We start from the raw sequence: 14685 nt of genomic DNA, 5'->3' as shown, positions 1-14685 counted from the left end.
GTCACACTCTCAAGCCTCTCTGGTAATGTCTATTTGGGGGTTCTGGAGAGGAGGGTCCGTCGGATAGTCGAACCTCGGATTCAGACATAGCAGTCTGGTTTTCGTCCTGACCGTGGAACACTTGACCAGCTCTACATCCTCAGCAGGGTCCTGGAGGGTTCATAGGAGTTCGCCCAATCAGTCTACATGTGCTTTGTGGACTTGGAGAAGGCATTCGAGCGTGTCCCTCGGGGAATCCTGTGGGGGTACTCCGGGAGTATGGGGTACCAGGCCCTTTGATACGGGCTGTTAGGTCCCTGTATGACCGGTGAACTTGGTCCGCTATTAGGTCCCTGTATGACTGGTGAGCTTGGTCCGCATTGCTGGCATCGGACTCATTTCCGGTGAGGGTTGGACTCCGTCAAGGATGCCCTTTGTCACTGATTTTGTCCATAACTTTTATGGACAGAATTTCTAAGCGCAGCCAAGGTGTTGAGGGGATCCGTTTTGGTGGCCTTAGGATTGCGTCTCTGCTTTTTGTGGATGATGTGGTCCTATTGGCTTAATCAGCTTGTGATCTGCTGTCACTGGAGCAGTTCGCAGCCGAGTATGAAGCAGCTGGGATGAGAATTGGTTCCTCCAAGTTCAAGGCCATGGTCTTGAGCCGGAAAAGGGTAGAGTGCCTCCTCCGGGTCCGGGGGAGAGGTCCTGCCTCAAGTGGAGGAGTTCAAGTATCTTGGAGTCTTGTTCACCAATGAGGGAAAAATGGAGTGGGAGATCGATAGACGGATTGGTGCTGCGTCAGGCCACCCAACAACTTTATCCCCATGACCTGGAGAATCATTTGTTCTGCAGTTCTGCACGTTGATGCAGCCCGATCCCCGCCGCACCTGAGGATAGCTGCAACGTCCTTTGTTCATGTCCACCATGTGCCTGCACAGATCGGCCAAAATGCGCTGTCAACGCTCATGCATTTTAATCCTTGTATTAATGGTATTTTAAAGTACATATTTGACTTTAAAGAAGTGGTAAACAAGCCATAATCTTTCCTTTGTTAGTTACAACCGCTAATGGCTGATGCTAGCGCCAGTGAAGTCAAATGTTTATATACGACTCGTTGCTGTCTTATGAGTCCATAGACTTCCATTTTAGTAGTCTGTTACCCCATGTGACGGCTTGTTAATGTCAGACCTCTGTGTTGGTGTGCAGTTTGTGTGTGTGTTTTGTTTTCCACCCTCTGCACTAGAGCGGTCTCTGTCAGGTGTAGCGGATCAGGACCTGATTACAGGGCTTCTTAAGGAGCTGAGATCAGGAGGGAGACGTCAGCCCGTTGTTGCTACCAGCAACCTGACCGTGTTCTGCAGTTCTCTGCATTTTCTGAAACCTGAACTAACTAGTTTTTGTCCTGCCTTGCAGTTTTGCACATTCTGGTGACCGTTCCCTGATTCTCCAGCCCTGGCCTCCGTGTCATGCTCAGGTGAGTTATTGGAACAAGTCCTTGCTGCTCCAGCCATGAGTCTCCCTCCCTCCTCAGCTTCTGGCTAGCCCGCTCAGGATAACATCCCTTACGGGAAACCGTACTCCTGTTCACCTGCCTGTCCACCCTCCTACATGGGAACGCTCATGCTGAGGCATCAAGCCTCTCAAAGGGAAAGGAAAGAAACTACTACTGCTTGCCGCACACATCCTGCCGAACTCCTCCACAGTGAAGTACAAACTCCCCTCCAGTCAAACCTCAATCTCTCCAACCGTAAGTGTAAAACTAACCGTCCAGAAAATATGTCCTCCCTGTTGCCTTCCTTTCCAGTGAAGATCCTGTTACCTTGCTGCTGCTGTCTGGGTTCCTGTCCTGCTTAACCGTTGCATTATACAAATAAATCTGTTGAAACGCTGCCCTGGTCTCGTTGTTGTGCTCACCTCAGAGTTGAAAGAAACGCTCCATTATGAGAGAGCTGAGCCGAAAAGTGACGCTCTCGATTTACCAGTCGCTCTACGTTCCTACCCTCACCTATGGCTATAAACTTTGGGTCATGACCAAAAGAACGAGATCCCGGATACAAGCGGCTGACATGAGCTGGGCACTCCCTTAGAGATAGGGTGAGGGCCTCGGCCATCCGGGAGGAGCTCGGAGCAGAGCTACTGCTCCTCTACATTGAGAGGAGGCAGTTGAGGTGGCTCGGGCATCTATACCGGATGCCTCCTGGATGCCTTCCTCGGGAGGTGTTCCAGGCACGTCCCACCGGGAGGAGGCCCAGGGGACGGCCCAGGACTGTGACTCTCGGCTGTCCTGGGAATGCCTTGGACTCCCACCGGAGGAGCTGGAGGAGGTGTCTGGGCAGAGCGAAGTCTGGGCATCTCTACTTAGTCTGCTGCCCCCGCGACCCGGTCCCGGATGAAGCGTAAGACGGCGAGTACGAATACGAGTACGAGTACCAATTATTGTTCTTATTTAGTTCTACCAGTAATCTAACCTCATTTCCAGGTTCCTCAAGATAAACCTTGGTTCTCCAACATACATAACACTGAATGGTAATATTGCATCATTTTATTGGTCATGGCTTTTAACAATTTTTATTGATTCTCTTATTCCTACATTTGTATATAGTTCAATAATGTCTTTATTCCTTCATTTTACTTGATCGTTTTATTTGAATTGTTCTAGTATAGTAAAAGGTTTGTTAACTTAAATATGTTTAACTTTGAGTTGAATTATTTCTCTTAATAAATTCTTATTAAAATTTCTTTAAGAAATTGTGTGAATTTATTCCATGTGTGTGCAGAATTTGCTGTTCAGTAAGGCCAGAGCTTGACTCAGCCTTTTATTTATTGTCCTAATACCACCTCCATATTGGGCTGGTTTTAGCAGGATAAGACTTAACAGACAGAATGGTTATTTCATTAAATTGAACAAAGTTCAATACTTTTTTTACACACTGTGCACACATTTCCCAGGGATGGCAATAAATGGATACTGCATAAAAAATATATACTGTATATATTCAATAAATGTTTTTTAACAAAAGGGACTTAAGGCAGGTCCACATAAAAAAATAGCAAAGAATGCACAGTATATAAAATGGTTTCTTAATCTGGTGATCAAAATCCTTATACACATTTATACTTATACCCATACAACATTTCTTTAAATGTCTTGCCAGAATTCGAACATAATGAGTTATATGTTCAGATTCAAAACAATAAAAATGGCCCAACATTTAAGGCTCCTTTGACCTTTAAGGCTCAAAATGTTGAGCCTTAAAGGTCAAAAATGTAAAATACATAATTTTTCCCCTTCCTTCCTCTCTTTTCTGTGCCCCAAAATTCATCTAACTCTGGAAAACCACTACAGCATAGTATGCATGATAGAGAGGAGAGGAAGAGAAACAGCCATTTGCCTTATTCTATCTCATTACTGCAGCTGCGTTACTACAGCATATCGCTTCACTTAACAGCTGCTAAATGACAAACAATCACCCAGCAGCCTGCAGACATTTCCACATCTGTGCTCCATAAAGAACACACTATCATTAACAAACACAGAGCCAGTGACTGGTCATCATTAATAAAATAAGAAAAACACACACACTTACACACACACACAAACAAACCCGAACTGTTTTAAAGATAAAATCAGATTAGAACGAGAAAATGCTCATTCAGACATCTATTGTCCATCAAGGCTTGAATTGACAGACATGGTCAAGTAATCAGACGTTTCTGACTCACTGGTTAGCTAAGACGATCGCCCAATCAGGGTAGTTTAATAGGAACCAAGTAGAGTGATAAACCATGTTTCCTCTGAAGATCATAACCGCTAACTCAGCACATCACTTGAAGAAATGAAAAGATCATTTAATACTGAGAGAACGCAAGGACCCCAAATACTTGCAGTTTTCATCCAATTCACAAAACCTTATTAATCCAAATAATTCTATACAATACAGATGAGGTATGTGAGGTAATACATTTTAAACATACTAATATTGTTTTAAGTGAGTTTACCTTGTTTCGTAATAAAAAAATAATACTTTTCATAGTGAAATTTAGTGAATTAGTTTTGGTAATTTATTTTTAACCATGCTTATTCCAAAGCAATCAGACAAACGATACTTCTACAATGGTTTGTGTTGAGAAGCAATGAGATGTCATTATCTAACCTGTCTTGATTACTGTCTTAGTGTCTTAACTTTAACAAACTTTAGTTGTTTTCAAGATAACAGTGATTCAGAGCACAACCAAGTAAAAAACATATTTTTTATCATCTTAAAACAAATCCCATCCTACAAATTGTTAGCAGTTCATGCAAATGGCCCTTTATAAACAAATAACCTGCTGTAACATTTGCATTTCATAGTTATTTACATTGAAGACCTTGTTGGTCCATGCTCCAAGATCTAGATCAGATTTACTGGTGAGAGTGATGGAAACCGGCTAACAGAATTGTTGTTTTAAATAATCATTAAAGTCAGTTCCAATTCACTTCAGTCCAGTTTTTCTATATTGTGCCAATTCACAACACGTCTCCTGGCACTTTACAAAACAATGTCAATTCAATCCAATCATACAGACATATTCCAAGTCAAGTACATATATTCCAATTGATCCTCGCTTTCAAACAATGCAGTCAAGTTTAGTTTATTATTCAAACTGGTTAAATGTTGTCTAAGGAAACCCAGCAGATTGCAATAAGTCACTGACTTGCAGCATTCACTCGACCTAGATAAGCGGTAGCAACAGTGGAAAGGAAAACTCCCCTTTAAGCCCCAATTCCACACAGACCACAAATAACACAAATCACCAACAATGTCAAAATTTTAGGATTATTAGTTGAATTGTAATAAGTTCCTGAATTCATAGCTGAATAGTATTTTATTCTTATTGAGTTCCTGCATTTCTGGAATTCGTGGCAAATGTTTTGAGCTGTTCAAATTGTTGGTGGTGAAATCCCAAATCATCTCAGTTAATTCTTAAGAAATTCGTAGGTCATTCCTAGGTATCGTAACCGATTGCTAATTAAGTCTTAGGCAATCCTATGTATTCTTTAACTCAATCTGGGATTTGTAAAGCATTGTCTTGACCTCTCAGGGCCACTGTACCCTCTAAAACTGCCCAAATCCCTCTGACAGGTTTTGCCTTGCCTCATGCCACAGACAAATGGTTTGCTCTTTATTTAAGAGGAACAATCCTCCCATATCCCCCCATTTTTTCCCAGGTGATCAAGTGTTTGACTATTAGAGAATAAACCCACCACCTTGGGCTGAAAATTCAAGTCTCTACACAAAGTCTATGCATTTCCCCAAGTGTCCAATCAATTATTAGCTGAATAAACCAGAAAATGGGTTGGACTGCCCTCCTAGGTTTGTGGCAAGGAAGGCAAATCTTTCATCAGTGACTAAACATGTCAAGTATATCACATTAGAAATAACTAGATTTTAATGTCAGCCACAGTATAAATGCGAAGATAACAACAGCATTTGTATAAAGTAGTATGTCTCGTCACTGCTCTTTAACCAATCTCCATTTATAAGAGTGAAGATGCCATTCCATATTTTGGGATGAAACCCCCCGGAAAACAGGAAAGAAAAGAGCCACTTTCTTCCCTACTTAATTATCTCTTTGAACTGTTGCTTATTGTCTCTACATGCTCATCCGGGAGGAGTGACTGCTGCAAGTCTGGATGCAACCTGCTGGGTTTCCTTAGACAGAAAAACTTTTTATCCAATTTGAATAAATAACTGAATCTGACTGCACTTTTCAATGGTTAGGATTAATTGGAATGTATGAACCTGACTTTGTGAAGTGCCTTGAGACGACATGTGTTGTGAATTGGCGCTATATAAATAAACTGAATTGAATTGAATTATTGAGCTATTTATATTCAAGAAATAAAATAAACCCACTTTATTTGGTTGATCATGTTCGAAACAGAAAACATCTATAACAAACAAGTGTTATATATCCTTTAGGAATAAAAGCTCCACCACGCACCAGTATGTCCAGGCAGGCGGCTTTCAGAAGTGTGATCTGATCAGCGATGGTCAGCCCTGTAAAGCCAGGCACTCGTTTGGCAAACTCCACGATCTTGATAATGCACTTGGTGGCCAGCTCGCTGAACTTGTCCCACAGGCCCAGGTCCAGCCTCACACGGTGGTCTGCACTCGAGTTCTGCAACACAAACAAACACAAGGAGTCAGGAAAGAAGCTGCTGCTTTGCTTCTGTGCAGACTGCTGCTAATGTTCTTCTCACTGCACCCTCTTCCTTCTGCTGTATGTCTCACACTAATATGCAGTCAATAGGTTCCATACTACCTGAGCTCTCAAAAACACTAAGCCAGGTGGCTGTGCCCTGCAGTAATGAGGATAACATTGTCAGTGGGTTGTGGTGGCAATGATGGGATATAGACACTTCATTGTGACAGGTAGCACTGAACAGGATGAAGCCAGGATTGTCATTAGAACATCTATGCAGTGCAGAATCTACACAAACACAGAAGTTGAACCAGGAAGGGGTGGAGCTGACAGAGCAACAGAGATGATGTGGAAAAAATGAGAAAAGGTGGAATCTAAATGTTCCAGGATATTACAGTGAGAGAAAAGCAGGGATGAAAGAAGAAAAGAAGGTAAGCCCATAAAGGATAATAGGGGGCAAAGGGCAAAGGAAAGTGTATTATTTGGCTTACAGAAATCTAAAATTCTTCTGGGTGCAAGCAAAGCTCTTAGTGACCAAGCTCTAGCAAGACCTCATTGTTCTGTATCGACCCAAAAGAGCATATCACTCAGCCTAAGGATCCAACAGCATAAAAAAGTATAGATGTAAAGATCTTTGCAGATTTGAACCACACCTCTGCTACACTATAAAATTTTTCCAAATTTTATTTTATTTTGGAATAATTTTATTATTTATTTATACTAAGAATAATTTTTATTATTTCTCCCCTGTAATCAATACAATATTATTCAGTTCTAATTAATTTCATTTTATTTGACTATTTTTCACTACAAACAATTTCATTCAGTATAATTCAAATTAATTTAATGTCCAATTCTGCTTGAATTAAACTGAATTCAGACAATTCAATTCAGTTCAATTCAGATCATTTGACTTTGATTTGATTCAATCTGATTTGACTTATTTGATTCATTTCAGTTCAGATAAATTTAAATATATCTCCAGGTTCATCCAATTCGAATCAATTTGATTAACCTAAACTGAACTGAGTGCATTTCCGTGCATTAGGTTCAATGCAGTTCAACTCAGTTCCAATTATTTCTTAGTATTCACACTCAAACGTTTTCACAGCTTGTCACATTACAACCAGATACATGGTTTTACAAGTTTTTATACAGAAAATAATCTGAAAATGTGGCATTCGTTCATATCCATGCTTCCTGAATAGAATGTTAAACCAGCTTATAGCTGCAGATGTCTAGGGTAGGTCTATCCAACTATTTTGCCCAATTGTCTTTTGCAAAACAGCCCAAACCCAATCAGAACTGATAGACAGCATTTTTAAATAGCAATTCAAACAGATTCTCAGTTGTATTTAGGTGTGGACTTTGACCTCAGCCATTCTAACACATTGTAACTCTGGCTGTATGTTTAGGGTCTTGTCCGGCTGGAAGGTGAACCTCACCCAGAGACTCTTTTGCATCTTCTAATAGGTTTTCTTTCAGGATTATTTAATCTTCCGCACAGCTCTCTTCCTGACCTGGCTGCTGTGTCTCTTGATCTTTATGATGCTGATAGTTTTCTAATGATCTCTAACAAAACTGATGCCAGAAACAGAACACCTGCAATAAATCACACACACCGGGATTACTACCTAAGTGACCACTAAAGGCCGGTAATTGTAGTGAAATTATTTCAGAACGGGGCTGAATACAAATGAATTACAAACATTTCACTTTTTTTCTCATGTCCTGTTATGACTATTCATGGCTTTATTAAATACAGGTTGCATCTGGAGTCAAAGTAGACAGGTTACATTAATGAAATACAAGTCCTTCTCAAAATATTAGCATATTGTGATAAAGTTCATTATTTTCCATAATGTCATGATGAAAATTTAACATTCATATATTTTAGATTCATTGCACACTAACTGAAATATTTCAGGTCTTTTATTGTCTTAATACGGATGATTTTGGCATACAGCTCATGAAAACCCAAAATTCCTATCTCACAAAATTAGCATATTTCATCCGACCAATAAAAGAAAAGTGTTTTTAATACAAAAAACATCAACCTTCAAATAATCATATACAGTTATGCACTCAATACTTGGTCGGGAATCCTTTGGCAGAAATGACTGCTTCAATGCGGCGTGGCATGGAGGCAATCAGCCTGTGGCACTGCTGAGGTCTTATGGAGGCCCAGGATGCTTCGATAGCGGCCTTTAGCTCATCCAGAGTGTTGGGTCTTGAGTCTCTCAACGTTCTCTTCACAATATCCCACAGATTCTCTATGGGGTTCAGGTCAGGAGAGTTGGCAGGCCAATTGAGTGATACCGTGGTCAGTAAACCATTTACCAGTGGTTTTGGCACTGTGAGCAGGTGCCAGGTCGTGCTGAAAAATGAAATCTTCATCTCCATAAAGCTTTTCAGCAGATGGAAGCATGAAGTGCTCCAAAATCTCCTGATAGCTAGCTGCATTGACCCTGCCCTTGATAAAACACAGTGGACCAACACCAGCAGCTGACACGGCACCCCAGACCATCACTGACTGTGGGTACTTGACACTGGACTTCTGGCATTTTGGCATTTCCTTCTCCCCAGTCTTCCTCCAAACTCTGGCACCTTGATTTCTGAATGACATGCAGAATTTGCTTTCATCCGAAAAAAGTACTTTGGACCACTGAGCAACAGTCCAGTGCTGCTTCTCTGTAGCCCAGGTCTGGGGAATGCGGCACCTGTAGCCCATTTCCTGCACACGCCTGTGCACGGTGGCTCTGGATGTTTCTACTCCAGACTCAGTCCACTGCTTCCGCAGGTCCCCCAAGGTCTGGAATCGGCCCTTCTCCACAATCTTCCTCAGGGTCCAGTCACCTCTTCTCGTTGTGCAGCGTTTTCTGCCACACTTTTTCCTTCCCACAGACTTCCCACTGAGGTGCCTTGATACAGCACTCTGGGAACAGCCTATTCATTCAGAAATTTCTTTCTGTGTCTTACCCTCTTGCTTGAGGGTGTCAATAGTGGCCTTCTGGACAGCAGTCAGGTCGGCAGTCTTACCCATGATTGGGGTTTTGAGTGATGAACCAGGCTGGGAGTTTTAAAGGCCTCAGGAATCTTTTGCAGGTGTTTAGAGTTAACTCGTTGATTCAGATGATTAGGTTCATAGCTCGTTTAGAGACCCTTTTAATAATATGCTAATTTTGTGAGATAGGAATTTTGGGTTTTCATGAGCTGTATGCCAAAATCATCCGTATTAAGACAATAAAAGACCTGAAATATTTCAGTTAGTGTGCAAGAAATCTAAAATATATGAATGTTAAATTTTCATCATGACATTATGGAAAATAATGAACTTTATCACAATATGCTAATATTTTGAGAAGGACCAGTATGAACCTGTGTTTGTGTGACTTTCAACCTTTGAAATTAAGTGCATAAGTGCTTGACTGTGAATGTGTATTTGTGTGTGTGTGTTAGTTTCTCATCTGGAATTGCAAATGTGTTACTAATGGGATTTAATTTAATTGTGTCTGCTCATTCAGCCTGGTAGAAATCTTGATGCCCAGGTACCTGACGGAGAGAGATAAATGTCAGAGAAGATAGGAAGAGCCTTTGATGTGTTCCAATTGATATAGATATTGTCTCTGGAAGAGATTAGGTTGCGATGTTTGAGAAAGAGCAACACATTATCAATATACACTGCTCAAAAAAAATAAAGGGAACACTTAAGCAACACAATATAACTCCAAGTGAATCAAACTTCTGTGAAATCAAACTGTCCACTTAGGAAACAACACTGATTGACAATCAATTTCACAAATGTAATAGACAACAGGGGGAAATCTTTGGAGATTAGCAAGACTCACTCAATAAAGGAGTGGTTCTGCAGGTGGGACCACAGACCACTTCTCAGTACCTCTGGCTGATGTTTTGGCCATTTTTGAATGATGGTGGTGCTTTCACACTCGTGGTAGCATGAGACGGACTCTACAACCCACACAAGTGGCTCAGGTAGTGCAGCTCATCCAGGATGGCACATCAATGCGAGCTGTGGCAAGAATGTTTGCTGTGTCTGTCAGCGTAGTGTCCAGAGCCTGGAGGCGCTACAAGGAGACAGACCAGTACACCAGGAGACGTAGAGGAGGCCGTAGGAGGGCAACAACCCAGCAGCAGGACCTCTACCTCCACCTTTGTGCAAGGAGGAACAGGAGGAGCACTGCCAGAGCCCTGCAAAATGACCTCCAGCAGGCCACAAATGTGCATGTGTCTGCACAAACGGTTAGAAACCGACTCCATGAGGATGGTATGAGGGCCCGACGTCCACAAATGGGGGTTGTGCTCACAGCCCAACACCGTGCAGGACGCTTGGCATTTACCAGAGAACACCAGGATTGGCAAATTCGCCACTGGCGCCCTGTGGTCTTCACAGATGAAAACAGGTTCACACTGAGCACATATGACAGACGTGACAGAGTCTGGAGACACCGTGGAGAGCGATCTGCTGCCTGCAACATCCTTCAGCATGACCGGTTTGGCAGTGGGTCAGTAATGGTGTGGGGTGACATTTCTTTGGAGGGCCTCATGACCCTCCATGTGCTCGCCAGAGGTAGCCTGACTGCCATTAGGTACCGAGATGAGATCCTCAGACCCCTTGTGAGACCATATGCTGGTGCGGTTGGCCCTGGGTTCCTCCTAATGCCGGACAATGCTAGACCTCATGTGGCTGGAGTGTGTCAGCAGTACCTGCAAGATGAAGACATTGAAGCTGTGGACTGGACCGCCCGTTCCCCAAGAATCCTGAATCCGATTGAGCACATCTGGGACATCATGTCTCCATCCATCCACCAACGTCACGTTGCACCACAGACTGTCCAGGAGTTGGGGGATGCTTTAGTCCAGGTCTGGGAGGAGATCCCTCAGGAGACCATCTGCCGTCTCATCAGGAGCATGCCCAGGCGTTGTAGGGAGGTCATACAGACACATGGAGGCCACACACAATACTGAGCCTCATTTTGACTTGTTTTAAGGACATTACATCAAAGTTGGATCAGCCTCTAGTGTGTTTTTCCACTTTAATTTTGTGTGATTCCAAATCCAGGCCTCCATTGGTTAATAAATGTGATTTCCATTGATGATTTTTGTGTGATTTTGTTGTCAGCATATTCAACTTTGTACAGAACAAAGTATTCAATGAGAATATTTCATTCATTCAGATCTAGGATGTGTTAAGAGTGTTCCCTTTCTTTTTTTTTTAGCAGTGTATAAACAACTTAAGGGGTTATATTGGCCATTTCATTCATTCAATTGAATGAATATGTTTTTTTGGATTAACTGCAGACACCAATGAGACAATAAAAATGGCAAATAAGGGGTAGAGTGACATTTTTAAAACCACATATCCTTTTTACTTTGTGGTGGTCATGAAATTAAATCACAGTAAATCCCACTATTATAAATAGCTTTTATTTTTTCAAATTTGACAACATTTGAAAATGTTCAAGGTTGCAATGAAGTTCTACTTTAATTAATTTAATTGCTGTCCAGTTTAATCGGCTTTTGCATTTGATTAGCATATTTGACTTCTGTAGGAAGTTTCTTCACAAAATTAAAAAGTAAGATGAATCCATGATGTTTCTAGATCCTAATGTAATTCCATCTCCCTGAGGCAGCTGCTGGACACTGTCACACACAGTTTCGCCATCAGAGAGATAGACACAATGGGAGATAAAGGGAGGCAGCAGACAGTTAAGAGGGAAAAAGATCATTAAGTATGATAGGGGTTAAGTGAGAGACACATTAGAGCTGTGTTTAAATCAAAGACAATGAGCTGCAGTCAACACAACAGCACTAGGACTGCACATTACACTGATTGACGTCCGATTTGATGGGAAGGGAGGAGGTGGAGATGCAATGTGTGTAAGAGAGTATTTTTTTCTCAATGGACATACGGTGAAGAACGTGACAGTGGCAGATATTAGAGCAACTTATCTTGTTGTGCCCTCTGGGTGAGAAGGGAAAGCACAATGAAAAAAGGGCGAGCGGGGCGGAACGAGGTGTTACCGTTAGATTTCTTTAAACCTCGTACACCCTCCTTTCCCCCACCCAGCAATCTCAGTCTATTACACCAGTTTCATAATTCAATAGAGGAAAACAAGAACATTACCAGGGAATCCTAATTTCATTTTAGTTCATTTATCCAAACAAATTAGACAAGTTGCTGGATTAAAAAAGTGTAGAAATAAGCACCAAGAGGTATATCAGCAGCCTCGAGTGCACACATGCAGAAAGGAAAAAGGCTGTTAAAGCAGCCAGCACCTGAGATGGATGGCAGCAGCGGACAATGGCTAATATTAGCAGGCCGAGGCGTGTACTGCACAGCGGCCACCGCCTCAAGCCTCCCCAGCCTCCTCGGCCTCCTCGCTGAGGACTAATGCTTTAGTTTGTCTTTGAAAGTGCCAGGCTCATTTTTCATCACCATCAGTGTCAGTGAAGGGTTTTTCATTGTGGAGCTATCTCTGCTAACCCAGCAGTGAACCCCTAAATCACCACAGACTAGGATTTGAATATTTCACCACATAATTGGAGCTTTAACCTAATCTATGAAAAAGCCAGAGCTCCTCCTCTGTTTCTGTTGAGGAGAAGTCAAAAGCTGCATCAGGATCCAATCCCTTGAAATAATGAGGAACTTCTCAACGCCTGAGAGCAAGCATAATTACCACTGATCCAGATTATAGCTTTATCTGAGGATTGACTGTCGCTCCAATAAACAACAAACACCAGATTATGTATCATCACTGGAAAGCAATATTTTTTTGTTTGTTTGACTATTTTCAGCCATGGAGTTTGGTTCAATGTGGGATGTTTAGGCGGTTAAATGAACAAATGTCTCACAAGAGAATAGTTAGGGCGGAGTAAAGAAGGGTTACAGCGATTAGGAGCATTGTGTTTGGATTGAAAAGGGGAAAATACGCCCAGATGAAGATGGAAGCTGGCTGTGTGCTGAGATGACAGCAGCCTCAGAGTGCAGCTGTTCACAGCAGAGAGCTAAAAGCTGCCGACTGCCCTACTTTAGCATCACATACACAGCTCTGTAATGAAACCTATTGTCACTGACTTAATGGGTCTCATGACTGCAATAAGAGACACATTATTACTCATTAGGGCTGCCACTGCATTTGATTATTTTCATATAAACATGTTTAGGATAGGGTTAGTGGGCCAACCCTAACCCGCTAAACCTAATGATTGACAGGTGTGTGAGATTTTTCACAAACTAACATTATCAGTCCCCAGACACCCCCCCACCTCACCCCACCAGAGAGCATGGTGTCAATCATGGCCCACAGATGTCAACTATAATCTATATGTAAGTCAGCTTAAAAACAAATGCATTAGACGCTGTCAGCTCTATCACAATGCTGCTGTGTCTGCGTATCAGTCAAAGCAGCTGCTCTCGACTGTCTATCCAGCTATCAGCCATCTTAGAGCTCGGAAATCTTTCCTGTCAAGGCGTAACAAGGTGTTCAGACAGTTACGCTCTGGGTAGGTTTCAGCAACATTTTTATGACCTCCATATTTTTTGCAGTTCTAACCAGCACAGAGCCATCCCTTAGGGAGGATAAGGAAAACAGAGCAGTTTCTGTATACAGTCTGCCGCTCATAGACAATGAGACCCTGATGTGTCCAACTGATGAGATCTTTCTATAAGACCCTGGTTTCCCCCTTGCTATCAGATCTGCCCATCATTCAGTGTGGGTAGTGGTGTTTGGCTGTTTCAGATCAGTGGAATATAAAGCAATCTCCAGCCTTGGTGAGCACTTTTGACATCCTTCTTCACTCTGTTGCATTTACAGAAGTTGATAATCATGCTAGTTGGATTTGATGCATCAGTCAAACTTTTCAAACTTGTTAAACGTTGAACAGCAGAGTGAGTGAGATGATGTGAAGGTGCTACATTTTGCTACAATGTTTCTTCATTGTTTGTTTCTCAGCAAGTTTTGAGTTTAAACAAATTTGAAATGAATGCACCACAGTGAGATGAACAAACCCTGACGTCAGGATGTGTACAGTCATATAATGATCCCTTCTACCATCCTTCCAGCACACTTGATGTCCAATCAATAACTAATACTAATGAACAAGAGGTTCTGTTGAGGATTTGTCTAGACAGTCAGAACTTTACATCTGGGGACTCAGGTTGCATTAAATGGGGATTTAGAGCACAGTGCAAGAGATTGGTTATCAATAAGCTGATTGCAAATTTGTCAGCCAGGACTAAAGAAGCACAATCCCCTGAGTCACATGGTGTACTGTAAATGAATGAAGAACACTCAAGTTCCCGTTGATCCAACAGTAAAGAGGTGAACACTCACCGTGGTGTATTTGCCAAGTTGGCAGAGGGAGGGGAAGGTCTCTTGATGGGCTTTACGGATCTTCTCAATGATGGTCTCTAGCTCGGCTGACAGCTCGTAACTTTCTGCCAATTCTGGCTTGGGGCTTTCCTTCTTCTTCTTATTCCGATCGTTTCGAACAGCT

The 14685-nt window shown here is 42.1% G+C and overlaps 1 protein-coding gene across 2 annotated transcripts in view; it reads right to left on the bottom strand.

Annotated features, from left to right (window-relative positions):
* Positions 1-14685, bottom strand: part of LOC124879259 (retinoic acid receptor beta-like) — a 361385-nt gene that overhangs the window by 19517 nt on the left and 327183 nt on the right. For both annotated transcript variants that reach the window (XM_047383707.1, XM_047383709.1), the window contains 2 exons: positions 14523-14683; positions 5968-6144 (listed from right to left, as the gene is read on the bottom strand). In XM_047383707.1, the coding sequence (XP_047239663.1) occupies positions 5968-6144; positions 14523-14683 (338 nt within the window). The remainder of the gene's footprint in view (positions 1-5967; positions 6145-14522; positions 14684-14685) is intronic.

Source organism: Girardinichthys multiradiatus, chromosome 13 (assembly GCF_021462225.1).
Source record: "Girardinichthys multiradiatus isolate DD_20200921_A chromosome 13, DD_fGirMul_XY1, whole genome shotgun sequence".
NCBI lineage: Eukaryota > Metazoa > Chordata > Actinopteri > Cyprinodontiformes > Goodeidae > Girardinichthys > Girardinichthys multiradiatus.
This window is presented reverse-complemented; position numbering and strand designations above follow the sequence as displayed.